Source organism: Eriocheir sinensis, chromosome 52, assembly GCF_024679095.1.
Source record: "Eriocheir sinensis breed Jianghai 21 chromosome 52, ASM2467909v1, whole genome shotgun sequence".
NCBI lineage: Eukaryota > Metazoa > Arthropoda > Malacostraca > Decapoda > Varunidae > Eriocheir > Eriocheir sinensis.
The window spans coordinates 2027652-2044929 of record NC_066560.1 but is presented as its reverse complement, the minus strand read 5'-3'; the positions used below and the strand labels follow the sequence as shown (position 1 = coordinate 2044929).

Here is a 17278-nt window from a genome sequence, read left to right as displayed (position 1 = left end):
TCATGCCCTGATCTGGTTTAATAAATGTCTTAAGGCCACAGAATAATTTTCTGCTAGTCTGGAGGCCTAGACTGAGGTCATGGTTGAGATTAAGCAGTGAGGTTGAGGCCCCACATATTTTTATGGTTTTTATGAAAGATAGTGGAAACCCTAAACCACGAATATAAAGGAACTTACTGCATCATGGAAAAGTATTGGATTTTGTTTGGTTGACTGATTAGGGACTGGATTATTAACCTTTTTATCTCATTGGTTATTACTTTCATGGTGAGGCACTAGGGGTCCATGTCCAAACCCTTGTTGCAGAATAAAATGAAGTCTACATAATGGTAATGAATGATTTTTTTTCCATTTGTGTTTGACCCTTGGTTCTTTAAATGAAAGAAGTGAAATATGCAGGGGCAGGGTGTGTGAATAAGAGCAAGGGTTCTCCTCTGCCAAGGCTGTCACCTTTGTGTGTGTTCTGAAGAGCAGGTTTCAAAGTGGGTAAGAGAAGTGACCAGTATGGTAGTAAAAATTAATGCAGGGCAGCCATATCTACACAAGGAGGAGGAAAGGAATAAAATAGAGGAGGCAATAAGGAAATCAAAAGTAGGAGAAGCTCCTTGCATTGATGGCATAACAGCTGAAATATGGAGGTAATGCTATTATGGAGTGGATGCTGAGAAAACATAATCTAGCATGGAAGCCAGACGAGGTGTCAAATATGCTGCTTTACAAAGGAAAAGGCAACAGAGATGATGGTAAAAGCCGTAGGGAAATTAGCTAACTTAGTGCGCCGGGAAAAGTGCAAGGAAGGGCACACTTGAGTAGTGTAATACCATGGTAGTTGTTGCAGTCCTGATGGTCCTCTTCCCCATTCCAGATAGAGATAACCAGCCCCCTCTTCCTGTGAGGAGGAATAGTACCAGATTGTCATATAGTAGTCAAGACCGCATGCAACCCACAGATCACTGTCTCACCTCCAGCTTTGAGCAGCTCTGCACTGATGTTACAAATTCCAGCTGCCTTTTCACCTCTCAGTCTTGCCATAGCCTCTCTAATCTCATCAAGAGAGGGACGCCACCATGGCTGTTTAGTATTTACATGGATGGCTGTATGAGAGAAATGGAAATGTGAGAGGCATGGAACAGTCCATAGTGGCAGGACTGTTTTCAGATGATGCTACAATGTTGTTGGCAGAAAATGAAAGAATTAATAAAAAATTTGACAGGGTGTGTATAAGGGTAGAGAAAGATGTAACAACAAAGGAAGTAAATTGTGGAGTGGTTGAATAGATGAAATGTGGTACTCTGAGATGATTTGGACATGTGATAAGAATGAATTAAAATGACTATGTGAAGAGAGTGTATGAGGGCAAGATTAAGGGAGACAGTATTAAAAGGAGACCAGCAGTTAAATGGATCAAAAGAGTGGACACATATTGGAGAGTTGGTAGACAAGGGATTGAATGTGCCAAAAGGGGAGCACTAGAACAGGAGGTGGAAATCCTTCTAATGTAGATAACCCCTTGATGTTTTCCCCATCAAAGAACAGGGTGGCAGAGATGTAGAGAAATAAACAGTAGTGATTTCACCAACAACCAGCTCACATCATGGCTATTTAGTGGTTTCTCTAAAGTTATTTTCTTACCTCTAGATTCCCTTGAAGTCCCTGCTGCATTTTCAACTTGCTGCGTGCTAAATGGCCTCGCACAGCAGCTTGAATTCTGGTTGCAGCAACTTCCATTATTTCAGTTACTGAGATTCCTCCTGCTTCTGCCACAACCTGTGCCACTTCCAGGTGTTCAGCCACACATGCACAGTCATATGGAGTATATCTGAAATTTACAGTCCTGAAAATAATTGAGGTGATGCAATACCACTCCTATTTAAACAATTTTTCACTTTTTATGTATGATTCTACCACAGAATGTAGAGAAAATTTATAGTAAAATTCTTGAAGACATATGCAAGGATGAAGCAGCAACAATTAATTCTTAAGGCGGCTTTACACCTGGCAATTTGCGGCTGGCAATACAAGCGCAGAAGCATTTTTGGTCTGGGTCTGGGAGCTCTTCTTGTGGCAAGTTCTCTGCAGCTGAGCGTGTCCGTCTTGTATTGCCGACTGGCGACTGGGTAACCACATGTCGGCGCCAATAAAACAAGAAATGACAGTGGCAGATAACAAGATTTGGAGCCGGGAGGCCGAGGTGGCATTGCTAGAGGAAGTGAGGCAGCATCGACACTTGTGGGACCAACAAGATAAGCTCTACAAGAGGCAGAGTCTGTGCAAAACTACTTTTGAGAGAGTGGCAGCAACATTGCGGGAAATGTTTATCTCTTTATCGAAGGAGGTAAGGAATGATTATTTTCGTGTATTATATAATCACACTATGTAACGCCTGAGGGTTGGGATGGCATGTTCCTCCCTTCTCCTTTGTTGTTAAATGCAACAATAAACAATCAATCAATCAATCAATCAATACTACTTATGATAAAACTCATTTACTTAAAGTATTTCTACAATATTAGGCTAATGGACCAAACTCATTGTGGTTTTAAGATATGGTAGTAGCCTTTTGGGGTGTCTGGGATGAATATGTGCCCTTGCATTTACGAGCAGTTTACGTCTTGATGCTCCCAGTGGCTCCCTCCACGTGTGAACGTACTTGCTCCCGAGAGCACCCAGCCGGTCTAACCACTAGATCGTCGCAGCTGTATTGCCGGTCAGGAATTGCCACGTGTAAAGCCGCCTTTACATTGCTATAATTTCTAAATGGGTAGAAGGAACTTAATGTCTTTCAATGCCTCAAAAATTAAATTTCTCTACCTGTCAACCCAACACAATCTTCCAAATTCCTATCCCCTATCCTGAACTCAAAATCTGAACTGGAAGCTTCACATCTCATCTCTTGCCAAATCAGCTTCTTCAAGGTTAGGCATTCTGTATTGTCTCCACTGATTTTTCTCCCCTCCCAGATGCTATCCATATGGAGCATGCATCTCATGCATGGTGGGGCTCTACACACACAGCCCTTTGGACAGAGTGGAGTCAAAGGCTCTTCATCTCATCAACCATCCTCCTCTACTGACAGTCTTTTACCTATTAAATTCTGCCAGTGTTGCTTCTCCTTCTATCTTCTATTGATATTTTTATGCTGACTCCTCTTCTGAACTTGCTAACTGAATGCCTCCATCCCTTCTGCAACCTCACTGCACATGACTTTCTAGTCTTGCTTATCCCTATTCTATCCAAATCCCTTATGCAAGAATTAACCAGCATTTTCATCCTTTCATCACTTTCACTGATAAACTCTGGGACAAACTTCCTCTGTCTATATTTCCTCCTGCCTATGACTTTCAGGCCAGAGTATCAAGACACCTGTTCATTCAAAACTAACCCTCTTTTCCAGCCACTCATTCTGTTCTCTTTTATAGGAGCAGTGCTTGGCATTTTTTATTGTTGTTTTTTGTTTTTGCCTTTGAGCTCCCTGCTTTACTGTACTGTAAAAAAAAAAAAAAATAAATAAATAAAAAAAAGGGCTCCTATTAACGTTAGTAGCTTTGCTTTTATTGTAAATAATTTACGCATTTGTTGATTTTTCCTGGAAAAAAGTTCTAAAGAAATCACAGTAAAAATTCAGTAATCCAGCGCCCAATAGTTTGGAAATCCCGATGGATTGGAATTTTCAGCCGAGGGTCATTTATAGATTTTTTTGGTAACATTGAGGTAAATCATTTCATAGGCGCTGTAAAATGTGTTATAAACATTATGGAGTGACGCCTTAACTTCAACTTGTCACCATTTATTTAGTTTTTGTTTTACTGAGTTTTCACAAACTTATTTGAGTTTTTTAATCACTGCTGCATCTAACGATGTTAACCAAAATGCCCTATCTAGTGTATGAGGTGAGTTATGCCAAATAATATAGAAGCATGTCTGTGATGTCACTCCTTCTGACCAAGTGATCTAATGCGAGAAAAGTTGGCCGTCAACTCTCCTCACTTTCTTGCCTGCCAAATCGCTGTCTCGCCATTATCTGCTCGCGGCCAGTGCGACCACCTCCATTGCTTATAATGGATCAAAGTTCCTTGCTCTCGTTCTCTTTCTCGCTCCCAGTGTGGCCACAGCCTAACAGCAAGGAGATTTAAGGAACTAAATCACGTGCTGTTAGGAGAGACCAGTGTTCACACTGCACAGAAACGTTTGAGCAAGGACCTCGGTTTTCAGAAGGTGTGCCCGAGGAGAAAGCCTTTAGTAACAGATGCTCAACATAAGAAAAGGATAACTTGCTAAAATATATAAAGAGTGTAATATTGAGAAGTGGAAGCAAAATACCTTCTTTGTGAGAGATATGAGTGGCAAGTGTGTGTGGTTGCAGGAGGGGTCAGACCCCATGAGCCCTAAGATGACAGCTTTTGGGTATGGTTGTGTAGCTGACCTTGTCATACTGCCACATATTGTGAACAATCTCTGCAAGTCTGCAACGACCACTGTTTCTGCTACCCAGCAGCACACCATGACGACATGGTGTTGTCTGCTACCCACGTAGCTTTTGCCACCTACATTGCTTCTGCCACCCACGTGGCCTCTGCCAATTACACAAGTTGTAAAGGAGATACTTTGGAAAAAGGAAACTTAAGGAGTATAAAGCTCTTAAGTCATGACGGTAATGGAAAGAATATCCAGCTTCATTAGGGATAGAGTGTGCATACATGACATGGCATGTGGCTTTAGGCCAGGCAAAGCACCAATGATGCTATATTCATTATTAGATAGTTTCTGGAGAAATATATAGCTAGAAAATATCAAACTTTATTTACCTAGATCTAGAGAAGGCATCTGATGAGATGCCCAGAGATTATAATCAAATTGGCAATCAGGAGAAGCCAAAGAATGATTAGTTATGGCAGAGTATGAGGGTGCTTCCATTCAGGTGAGGGTGAATGGTAATTTAAGCGAAAAGTGTTCTGTAAATGTGGGTGTGCATCAAGGATCTGTCTTGAGACTTCTTCTGTTTGCTGTGATTCTTTAGACTCTCTCGTGACTTTAGGGCAGGATCCCCAAGAGAGGTTATGTATGCAGATGATTTAGTGTTAGTTGTAGAAAGTGAGAAAGAAACAGAGAAATGCACAAGAGAAGGAAAGAAGGAATGAAATTCTAGGATTTGAGGTTGAATGCAAATAAGACAAAAGTGATGACTTTGTGGCCAGAAAGTGGAACCATGTTAACTGAAAGTGTGTGGCCATGAGCAGTTTGCAGAAATGGTGTAATAAATAACTCAATGTGCAGTAGTTGTGACATATGGGTACATAAGAGGTATGGTGGTAGTAGAAGTAGTCTCCAGAATGCTGCAAGATTTAAATATGCAAACTGTAGAGATATAACGGTAAGATGTAAGGGCGGTGACCTTGATGGGGAATCTTGAGTATGGAGAATTTTCTATTTGGGTGATATGATCTGTGCAGGAGGTGATCCAGGTGGTAGATCTAGGCCAGTTGCCAGGGTTAGAAATTACTATACATATGTTGCTTTATAGCAAAAAAAAAAAAAAAAAAAAAAAAAAAAATCATGCTTTGAATTCCTTTAAGTTGAAAAACCATTGTCATGTAAGGAAGAACAGATCCTCTACACAATACATGACAAACAGCCTACAAAGTAATCTAGACATCATACAGTCATGCAAGCACCAATTATTCTTTTTAACAAATACAACACAGAAGGTCTCTAAGGCCAGGTGTCACTACCTGTTGGGAGTTGACTGAGTATAGTTAGGGTAAGCATGGAAGTCCAGCAGTGTGTTGACAGCACCCAAATGACCTTGCTCAGCAGCCCAGTGGAGTGCACTCAGTCCCTTCAAGTCCAAGAAACATTTACTGTGTCAGTATTAAGCCTGTATGATATTTCTTAAACTATGTCAAGGTCCTGCTGAGGCTCTGGTGTCACAAGAGCCAAGATTGACTGCATTACATACAGCAGATAGCAGGGTTGTCTCTTTAATTGGCTTATTAAAACTAATATATTGAAAGATTTAAGTAACAAGTTGTTTGTAGGTACATACCTCAAAGTCTCGGGCATTAACATCACCACGGTTCTCCAGCAAGAGGAACATGATGTCACTAAGGCCTCTGTATGCTGCCATATGGAGTGGGGTGCGGCCATAGTAGTCTTGCACACTGACAGATGTACCTGAGTATAGAATATATATTGATTCCCCTAAAGTGTTCAGATTCCTTTTAAGAACTCCATTAAAGATGATCTTCCTTCTGTCAATACACAATCTCTATGGATATACATTCAGTCACTCAAATCCTTCTAGAATTTATTAATGAGTTAAGACATCCCCTGAATGTTTACAAATACCAATTGGAGGTATGCAGGTTTTCTAATTATAAGATATGTGGGTCAAGAGACTGATGGTGCAAGACATCATGATGATGTCAAACCCAGGACAGTTTTGGATGGGAGGGACTGCTTCCATCAAATCACTTTTTATGACAGCAAAGGCAATAATTTTCAAATGGGATGGGTTCCTAAGAACTCATGAGTATAAAAATTTTTTGTAGTAGTTCAATTAAAAGTTACTCGACTATTAATAAAATAAATTCAACAAACTTAACACGGTGGATGTTTAAGATTATGGAGGTGAATTTCCACCCCAAGCTAAATAAGATATTTATGATCGGCATCATGACTCACCAGCCCTTATGAGGATCTGAGCCAAGAAGAGGTGACCACCAAGCACTGCATGGTGGAGGGCACACTGTCCCTCTTCATCTCTTCGCTGCAATGATGCTCCAGCCTTAGCCAGCTCTTTCACTATCTGTGTGTGTCCTGCTCGGGCAGCAAAGTGCACAGGTGTTCTTCCATCATTAGCACACACATCTGGGGGTGCTTGAAGGCATAACAGAAGCCTGACAGTAGAGCTGTGTCCTGTACCTGCAGCAATATGCAATGCAGTGCAGCCCCTGGGGTCAGCCTGGGTTAGAGAGGCCCCTTGGCGCACCATTGCTGTGAGGGCTGAGTCAGCTCCTTGTGCAGCAGCCCACATGAGAGATGTATGACCATCTGAAGAGGAAATGTCCCTCGCTCGCTGACGTCTCATCAGCTAAAATGCACAAAAATATTAGTTAAAAGGCAAGATATTTTGTAACTCTAGGATTCATTGGTATTCTGACAAATGGAATAAGTCAACAAAAGAATAAATCTGACTGCTGTACTTCTTCAGCCACTCACCAGTTCCACACACTCTGCATGGTTGTGCTGGGCTGCATAGTGGAGTGGTGTGGCCCCATAAATGTCAACAGCATCCACTTGGGAAATGCGCTTCATCAAGAGAGCAGCAATGGCACTCAGCCCCCTGAAAGAAAGAACAAGATTTTTATATTTACTAGACTTTCAGTAAAAATTACTTCAATTACAACACATATGGTAGGAACAGCATTTTTTTATTCAATTATTACTGTACGTCTCACCTGCTACAGGCCCAATGCAAAGCAGTTCTGAACTGGTTATCTGTTAAAGCAACATTGCAGTTTGGGACTGACAGTATCACATCCACTGTGTCTTTCCTTGCTTCTGCCACAGCTAAGTGTAGGGCTGTTATGCCATCATAGTCCTGCCAATTGACACTGGAAGGTGCCGCACCTATCAATGTACGCACACAATCCTTTGCTCCCTCCACTTCGCTCATGGCTGCCCAGTGTAGAGGGGTTTTGCCTTCCTGGTCAGGCATAAGGTTGTTGGCCCCATACTTTATGAGGAGTCGTACATTCTCCTGGGATCCATATGCTGCAGCCCAGTGAAGGGGAGTCCTCTGTGAAGAAAACTCATCACTGAGGGAATGGCACACAATCACACCATAAGTAGACAGAATGAGAAAATATACTGACAATGGACCAACAAAGCAAAATACCAAAGATTTCATCTTATTCAAACATGTGCTTACAGTGAAATACTACCCACTATGCTGGCATTAAACTCTTAAGAGTACTACTGGACATCTCATACATTGAATAATGGTTAATAAATCCACAGCAAACACCAGTCTACATCCTTCTAACCACCTTTTTGTGGTCTTCTGTATCCAGTGTTCCTGGAACTGCATATTTGAGGAGAGCCTGGAGGCATTTATGGTTGCTATGGACGGCTGCGTGGTGTAGCGGTGTCACGCCTCGCACATCCTGAGCCAGCCACATGCCATTGCAATGCTCAGTGTGTGAAGTGTTCTTGCTCTCTATTGCATGAAGAATGGCTTTGATGCAAAACAAGTGACCCTGGAAAATAAATTACATTAACTCTGAAATATTAAACTTGCAACTTCAATTATCTGGAAATTTAGTGTCATACACTCTTGCTCTGTAAAGAAATGAAACTGACACTGGTGCTGCCCACAAATATGATATTTATCTATCATGGAGGAAAAGTGACTCAAGTTAAGCATTATGCCATTAAAAATGTTCACACTCACAGAACAGCTGAAATTGTTTTGTTAACTGTGAAGAGAATGCATGACTACCTATGATCAGGAGAATTGATGCACAACTTTATGTCCCATTCTAAATGAAGCACTCAACCCCCTAAACAGGGAGGCTTTGCCCCCCTTGACCCCCCTAATGGGGGCAAACCCCCTTTCTATTGAAAGAGTTCTTGGGGAGTATGAGGCGTGCAAGATGTAGGCAATGATATCTTGCCCCAGTAGAACACCATCTTTCTGTACATTTTGTTTTCTTTTCACAGGAGCTGCCGATACAAAGCCCTGTCTTGAGAGAAATCTCAAGCCACCCGTGACATCAAGATCAAGTTCAAGACAAGATCAGCTCAATGCCGTTGTATTAACCCTTTCACGCACCAAAAGTTTAATAAGTTTCTCTTTCCACCGTGACATCAGTCTGGGGCTCCCTAGGGGGCCCATGTGGCAATTCTTTTTTATCATGTTATCAATTTCACCCACGAGTATTCTTTTTCCTGGCATTATTATATATTGTTGGTTTTGGAAGAGATTATTCTGCCTTATGAAAGAAAAATTATCAAGAAATGCAAATAAATAGCGAAGTTTACTGACTCTGAAAAAAACAATTTAAAGGGACGAGTCGCTCTCACAGGCTGCCTACTGAGAGGCAACTAAACCACGGGCAATTATCACTTCAAATCCAACGGCACGAGAGAGTTGACAATTAGTTCATATTATAGGTCTAGCTTGGATCTTTGACGCAAAAAAAATTTTACGTGATTTTGAGATTTTATTTTTGGTGAATTTTTAAAAGTTTTTGACGCGATTTGAGTCAAAAGCTCAGATGTAGACGATTCTGTTTTGATGAGAATCATGTCATGGTGCGTGAAAGGGTTAAGGGTGCTGTTGTTTTGAATGTCAGATAAATTAGGTTCTACTGTAAAAACTTTTTTATTACCTTAATGTAGGCACAGGTAACTCAATTTATGTGAGTTTGGTTTATGCGTTTTTGAAATAACATGGGGTCCAAAATCCAAATAAATGTTTAATTTACAAGTTTTTTAAACTTATACGCAATATTTTATGTAGTGGCCACCAGATGCAAGAGCAACTGGACTCACACGGCGCCGCAGCCACACAGCTGAGCTCAGTTCTTCCCACGCGCCACTTGAACAACAATACAGTACCCACGCTGCCACGCTACTCAACAACAACACCCTCGCTGCTGTGGAGTGGCCACCAGATGTCTCACACAACTGGACTCACACAGTTGAGCTCAGTTCTTCCCACGCGCCACTTGAACAACAATACAGTACCCACGCTGCCACGCTCCTCAACAACAACAACACCCTCGCTACTGTGCTACAACGAGGGGAAGGGCAGCCAGAGGAGGAACCACGAGAGGGAGAGGAGTCAGAGTGATACAGTAGGCAATAAAGGCACAAACCTACCTCTTGTTTGATTTACATTGTTTTTGATTTACACGACCTCTTCAAGGACACAATACTCGCGTAAAATGAGTTACCTGTACTATTTTTGTAAAAAAAATTGCTCACTGAAGAAAGTAAAAATCTATCCTATTTATACAATATGACAATCATTATGTAAAAAAAATAACACTGGAACTATATCTTCATGTGTTTTCGATAATATGGACCTGGAAACTCAGTTAAATGCTAAGTTAACCCTCTCACACACCGTAAGTTTCCAATAAGTTTCTGTTCTACTCGTCATACATTTCTCAGGCCCGACCGGCCTTTTTTTGCCGCAGCAATACTCTACATTCCCGGACATATTTTACTCTCACAGATATATCGTACCCCAATAAATTTGGTATCAATGGCTTTATGAAGATTTGTACTAGAACATGCGAAAATAAAACTAGAAGAAAAATATATATATATATATATATATATATATATATATATATATATATATATATATATATATATATATATATATATATATATATATATATATATATATATATATATATATATATATATATATATATATATATATATATATATATATATATATATATATATATATATATATATATAAACTTGTTTCAAGTCTCCGTATAGAGTATTGTAGACAATAAATCCTAAGTACCAACTCTTCCCCACTCGCTAGCTCAAAATTTTGTGGGCCAACTTTTTTAGCCGAATATATGTTTCGAAGCGGAATTTAGTGAGGATTCTTATGGTAGCCTCAAAATCCTCATACGCCAATTAGTTCCCGAGTTACACCGAGAAAACTATTTTTTTCCTCTCCCGCCAGAGTAGGCTAACAAATAAAAATCGCTCAAAGCTCTTTATCTACACTCCTTAGAAAGGTTGCCATATGTTACCATTAAAAAACTTATTCCAACAAATGATGCTCCCAAACTTGACGCACTTTCACCGAAAACTTATTTTTAATCAATTTTTAAAACTTTTATGAAACGTTTCGCGTCATCGTGCGCCAGGACCTTTTACCCTTGATGATGCAAAACGCGTCATCGTGCGCGAGAGGGTTAAAAGGCCTGGGAAGTTTATTCAAGGTCACACCCTCATGTTTTCTTTTTTATATCCTACAATTGCAATGATATAATTGATATGAAGAAACTGTAGCAAAAGAATTTCATTATATTTGCTGGTGCCAATCAACTGTGGCAGGCTTTGCTTACTGTTTTTGTTTCTTAGATTAGCAGTAGATGGTTGTAGCTATTGAGCTGTGTTTTTTGTATGTGTTTTAAAGAGCAAATGGATTAATTCCACAAAGTGATGGGAAGGTTACACCATGTAAAGTTGTTGTGTGATGCTCAGGGTTGCCAGGTCTGCGGTTTACCCTTGGGTGTAAAAACATCCGCCCGCCACCACTGCAGGTTTTAGGTGCTTTTGGGATGGGATTGGGCGGGAACACAATCCACTACCTGGCAACTCTGGTGCTGCTATGCGTTAGTTTGTTGTCAGCATTCATCACAGTGATACCTTTGCTTGTTACTCATTGTGATTACCCAGTGTTGTGTGCTCTGTGGTGTAAAGATATTGTTGAAAATGTCAAAAAGGCCTGCATATTCCGAAATCTGAAAAAATCCGAAATCTGCAACACGTTCAGTCCCAGAGATTTCGGATAAAGGATTCTCAACCTATAGTTGGTTTTGAGTTCTGAATTGTTAATAATGTCACAGACAGCTGTTTTACTAATTTATAAAGTTGGCTTATTATAATTATTAATTAAAGTCATGGTGCTGCCCTCTGCAGAGAAAAGTATAGCAAAACAACAGTGTGACATTATATATTAATAATTTGAAACTAAAAATCCACTATAATTGACACATTCGTCATTCCTGCCTACATATTATTGATAATGAAAACTAATCCTATGGGTCAAGAAATCGAACATACAGTGTGATAGCTGGTTGCCAGAGCATGATAACGTACACCTCAGACGTGGGCGCTGGGACTACAGTCTGTTTGCTGATGACGCAGAGGGAATATGAGGAGTGGTGGAGGAGGACTGTTAAGGTGTCTGTTTCAAGGGTTTACCTCAAAAAAATTGTTTTCTGCAAAAAATTCCGTAGGAATATAGAAAGCACGGCCTTTTTAATGGTATACTATCATATATGTACATAGATAAATTGGGTCAGAAAAAATGTTTTATTACCCATATTTACCGCACCAGCTTGTCTCGGATATTCGGTGATACGTATAACATGGTGAGAAATATAGGAATAGCATTCCACTACATGGATAAGGATATGATGGAAAAATTAATTACCACTATGATCAGACCAAAGTTGGAATATGCGGAGGCAGTGTGGTCTCCCCATAAGAAGAAACACATAAAGAAACTAGAAAGAATACAAAGGATGGCAACAAAAATGGTTCCAGAGCTGGAGGGATTGACATATGAGGAAAGACTAAAGGAAATGGACTTACTAACACTAGAACAAAGAAGAGAAAGGGGAAACCTAATACAAATCCATAAATTACTGAGCAAAATGGAAGAAGTAGATAACGAGGAGTTACTACTAAAGATAATGAGCAAAAAGGATTGACTGATTATATGGCAGTAGATGAGAGGCTTAGAAAAGAAATTTGTGACGCGAAGGTAGTAAGAGGAATGTTCGATGGATCTGACCATCTTGCAGTGCTGGCAAAGTTAAAGCTGAAAGAGAAGTGGGTGTTTGAAAAGAAAGGTAAAGTGAAAAAGGAAATACTGGAGATAGAAAAGTTACAGGAAAAATAAATAAAAGATGAATATAACTGTGAAATGGCAGAGGCCTTAAGTGAAAAATGGGAAAGTGTAAAAGATAATACAAATATTGAAAAAGTTTTGGGAACATTTAAAGAAATAATGGTAAGTACAACAAAAAAAGTGTTAGAGATCAAAGTGGTGAGAAATGGAAAAAGAAAAAGAAATTCATGGTGGACAGAAGAGATAAGGTGGATAGTAAAAGAGAAAAGGGAACTTGTTAAGAAAACTCAAGAAAGAAATGTGGCTGAGCAAGTAAAAAGGGAAAGGAAAAAGAAATACAGTACCCTCTCGAGTTTCGCGCTCGCTTTGTTCCGAAGGTATAGCGCTAAGCTCGAGGATTGCGAAACTCGAGGTATTGAAAACACTGAAAAAGCGCTTATCTGTTCTGACCCGTGGAGTGTTTTTTTTTTTTTTTTAACATGTGTTTTTACATGCGTTGGTAGACTATCCATCTGTGCCTGATGGTTGGCCTCGAGCCTGTCATGGCGCAGGCAACTTTTTATAGTGGCGCCATTGTAATTGGCTCATGCTGCCCGCCCCGGAGCTCAATTTTTTTCCTCCTATACTCCTTTGTCATCTAAAAAATGTACCTTGTAAAAAGGAAGAAAACAGGAAGACAGAACGGGTCGTTTTAAAGCCACAGATGAAACCTTACGAATGGCTGAGCTCTGAAAACACGCTTGTGATTCGCTGGGAGTCCGATGATGTCATCGCCAGCGCTCACCCGGTCAGGGGCCTCGCTGCCTTAAGGCAGTATCACACTGGCCGATTTCTTCTATCCGTTGTGGCTACTGGCAACGCCCGTGCGCCCATCCGGGAGCGAGTTGTTGGTTGTCCGTAAGCTGGTGTCACACTGAGCCCTTTTCTTCCCACCGCGTTGGTGGCAGCTTCAGCAACCGGAAAATCCAACTTTTCCTGGTGTGGGTCACACATGGCCAAGGTCAGTTGCCCGTATCCACATCCACAACGTAAACAAAGCACTTGCCCTGTATCAACATGGCATCGTCTGCTAAAGTAAGGGCCCTCGCGGCTTGTGCTGCCATTACCCAAGTTATGGACTTGTTACTGCAGTTAAATGGAAGGAAGAAACAGTTGTGGCTGCGGCGTGTCTGAGGTTCCTCCATGCCAGTACTCATTGTCACCACTGCGTGTGTGTGGCCAACCCACCCATCTAGACTCCGACCACATAAACACGTGGATCGAATAACAATACACACACACACACACACACACACACACACCAGACTCATCATGCACCATGGCAGATGTTTCTCACAAACAAAAATGGCTTCGCCATTTTCTAGAGTGTGTTAGAACTTATTTTTTGAGTGGTTTATACAAACCAAACATACCCAATGGCAAGAAGAGAGCAGTGTTAAAGACGACTGCTCTCTTCTTGCCAAGAGCTAGGTTTGGTTCATGTGAGCCACTCACCAAATACATTCTAACACACTCAAGAAATGGTGAAGTCGTTTCTGCTTGTCAGAAACATCTGCAATGGTTCCTAAAGAGTCTGGTGTGTGTGTGTGTGTGTGTGTATTTACCTAGTTGTGACATACGGGAAAAAAGCTACGCTTGCACTGTCCTGTCTCCATATCCTCTCTTATCCAACTTTTCCTTAAAATCATGAATGTTTCTTGCACAAACCACCTCCTCCTCCAGTCCATTCCATAGCTCAATGCTTCTGTTTGGTAAGCTAAACTTTTTCACATCTCGCCTACACGTGGTCGCCCTCAACTTCTTTCCATGTCCTCTCGTTTCTCTCTCGCTCCATACACAGGTCCTCTCTGCCCAGATTCTCCATCCTGCTCGCCACCCTGTACACCACTATCTGGTCTCTTTCTCTTCTCTCCAGGGTTGTGAGCCCCATGCTATTGAGTCTCCCCTCGTAAGTCCGATCCCTAAGTTCCGGTACCATCTTAGTTGCCATTCTCTGTACTCTTTCCAGCTTTTTTATGGTCTTCTTTTCGTGAGGAGACCAGACCACTGTTGCATACTCCAACCTTGGCCTTATCATTGTGACTATTATTTTCTTCATCATCTCTTTGTCCAAATACACAAATGCCGTCCTTATGTTCCTCAGCAAATTCATAGTTTGTCCCGTTATCCAGTTGATGTGTTTGTCCGGTGACATGTTCTCCGAGACAGTCACTCCCAAATCTTTTTCTTCCACTCCTCTGCATATTATCTCACTTCTCATCTTATAATCATATTCACATCTTCTACCACTCCTACCAAACTCTATTTTTTTACATTTCCCAAGGTTGAACTCCATCTGCCATGTACCACTCCACTCCCATATTTTGTCCAGGTCCCTCTGCAATGCCTCACAGTCTTTCACATCATTGACTCGTCTCAATAGCTTTGCATCATCTACAAACAAACTCACATAGCTCACTCCGTCCACCATATCATTTATATAAACAGCAAACACTATTGGTGCCAGCACTGAACCTTGTGGGACCCCACTCATCACTGGGCACCAGTTGGAAACTTTGTCCTTGATTATTGTCCTCATTTCCCTGTTAGTTAGGAAGTCCTCCAGCCACTTAATAAGTCCATCACCCACTCCACCCCTATTTTTAATTTTCCAAATTAGTCTTCTGTGCAGTACTTTGTCAAATGCCTTTTTCAAATCTAGGTACACTCCATCCCCCCAGCCTTCTCTCTTTTGTATTAAATATGTCACCCTTGAGTAATAACATCACAAGTTGGTGACACACTATCTCCCTCTCCTGAATCCAAACTGGCAATCCGAGATAATTCTCTCCCTTTCTAAAAAATCCGACCACCTGTTTTTAACTAGCCTCTCACATATCTTCGCAACCACACTAGTGAGTGATACCGGTCTGTAATTTAATGGGTCCTCTCTCTTTCCTCCTTTATGTATTGGTACTATGTTTGCTCTCTTCCAATCTTGTGGTACCCTTCCTTCACTCAGGGAGGCACTCATTATGGAGTGCAGTTTCTCTGCAAGTTGATCACTCCATTCTTTCAGGATCCACCCTGATACTTCATCCGGCCCTGTCGCCTTTCTTACATCCAGCTTGTTCAAGCTTTCCTTGACCTCCTGCACCGTTAACTGTATCTCCTGCATAACCCTTCCTCTTTCCTGGCCCGGTGGTTGTACAAATTCGTCTTCCTTTGTGAAAACTTTTTGAAAGCTGTTGTTCATCACTTCTGCCATCTCTGCTGGGTCTTCATATGTAGTTCCATCTATTTTCAGTTTATCGATTGTTTCTCTATTCTTTAATTTGCCGTTCACATGTCTATAAAATAATTTAGGTTGGTCTTTGCATTTGTCAATTATATCTTTTTCATATTTCCGTTTTTCTTCTCTTCTAATCTTTGTATTTTCATTACTTGCTTGTTTGAAATTGTTCCACGCGTTGATTCTTCCTCGTCTCCTCCATCCCTTCCAGGCTTCCTCCTTTCTTTTTCTAGCCGCCTCGCATCTTTTGTTAAACCACTCCTTTTTACCAACATCCTTTTTGGTTACCTTTGGGACATATCTATTCTTGGCTTCTTTGTACAGCTGTAAAAACTCCTCCCACTTGTCTTGTGTACTCCTGGCTTTGTACAGCCCACTCCAATTTGCATTCTCAAAAAAAGTTCTCATATTAACAAAGTCTGCCTTAGAGCAGTTTCTTCTCCCCATTTTATGATCCTCTTTTCGGTCAATCCTTCTCTTTTCTTTTACTTCAGATTCCACAATCGCATGGTCACTCTTAGCTATTGGGCAGTCTATTTTAATATTTTCTATTACTTCCGGTTCCTTGGTAAAAACCAGGTCTAATCTTGATGCCTCTCCTTCTTTCCCGAATCTAGTATGTTCCTTAATCCATTGCGTCAGCACATGTTCCATTGCCAGTTGCAGGAGTCTTCCTCTCCACGACTCTTCTGTTCCCTGCGTTTGCCAATCCTCCCATTCTACCTCTTTGCAATTAAAATCACCCATCAAAATTATTCTCTCACTCTCTCTTAACATTCTATCCAAGCAACTCACTGTGTCTTGTATCATTACTTTATATTCTCGGGCCTTCCATGCATTGGTTCTTGGTGGCACATACCCTACTACATACTGCCACCTTCTTCCTTCATCACCCACAGTTTCCACTTTCAGTACCTCTGCCAAGCCTTCACCCTCAATCACCTTCTCCACCTTAATACCTTTCCATACCATCAATATCACACATCCTCCCTGTTTTCTCTTTCTGTCTCTCCTCCATATATTGCAAGCACCTTCTCCAATCCCCACCACCTCAATTGGGTCACACAACTTGGTTTCCGTCAGCCCCACAATATCAGGTTCTTTGTCTCTCAAATAGTCGTTTAACACTATTCACTATTCCATTGATATTCGTATATGACACTTTACATCCTTCCTCCTTTCCTATTAGATTTTTTATCTCCTTTCTCTCGTCACCACGAACCACTTCCTCACTTTCATATCCATTACTCTCCAAAAAAAATCCTCTTCTTCCGATCTCTTCTCATTTAAATCACGAACCTCACCTCTAAGTTCATTCAACTTGTCTCTCTCTTGTTCATTCAGATCTTTCCTCAGCCACATCATTTTGGTGTCTTCTTCTCCCGCTA

General features: G+C 41.0%; 1 protein-coding gene across 1 annotated transcript in view; it reads right to left on the bottom strand.

Moving 5' to 3' along the window:
• Positions 1–17278, bottom strand: part of LOC126982826 (inversin-like) — a 54830-nt gene that overhangs the window by 2983 nt on the left and 34569 nt on the right. The window contains exons 6-12 of the mRNA XM_050835099.1: positions 8049–8258; positions 7458–7798; positions 7219–7342; positions 6682–7090; positions 6044–6171; positions 5730–5836; positions 1633–1819 (exon numbers count right to left, since the gene is read on the bottom strand). Coding sequence (XP_050691056.1) covers positions 1633–1819; positions 5730–5836; positions 6044–6171; positions 6682–7090; positions 7219–7342; positions 7458–7798; positions 8049–8258 — 1506 coding nt within the window. The remainder of the gene's footprint in view (positions 1–1632; positions 1820–5729; positions 5837–6043; positions 6172–6681; positions 7091–7218; positions 7343–7457; positions 7799–8048; positions 8259–17278) is intronic.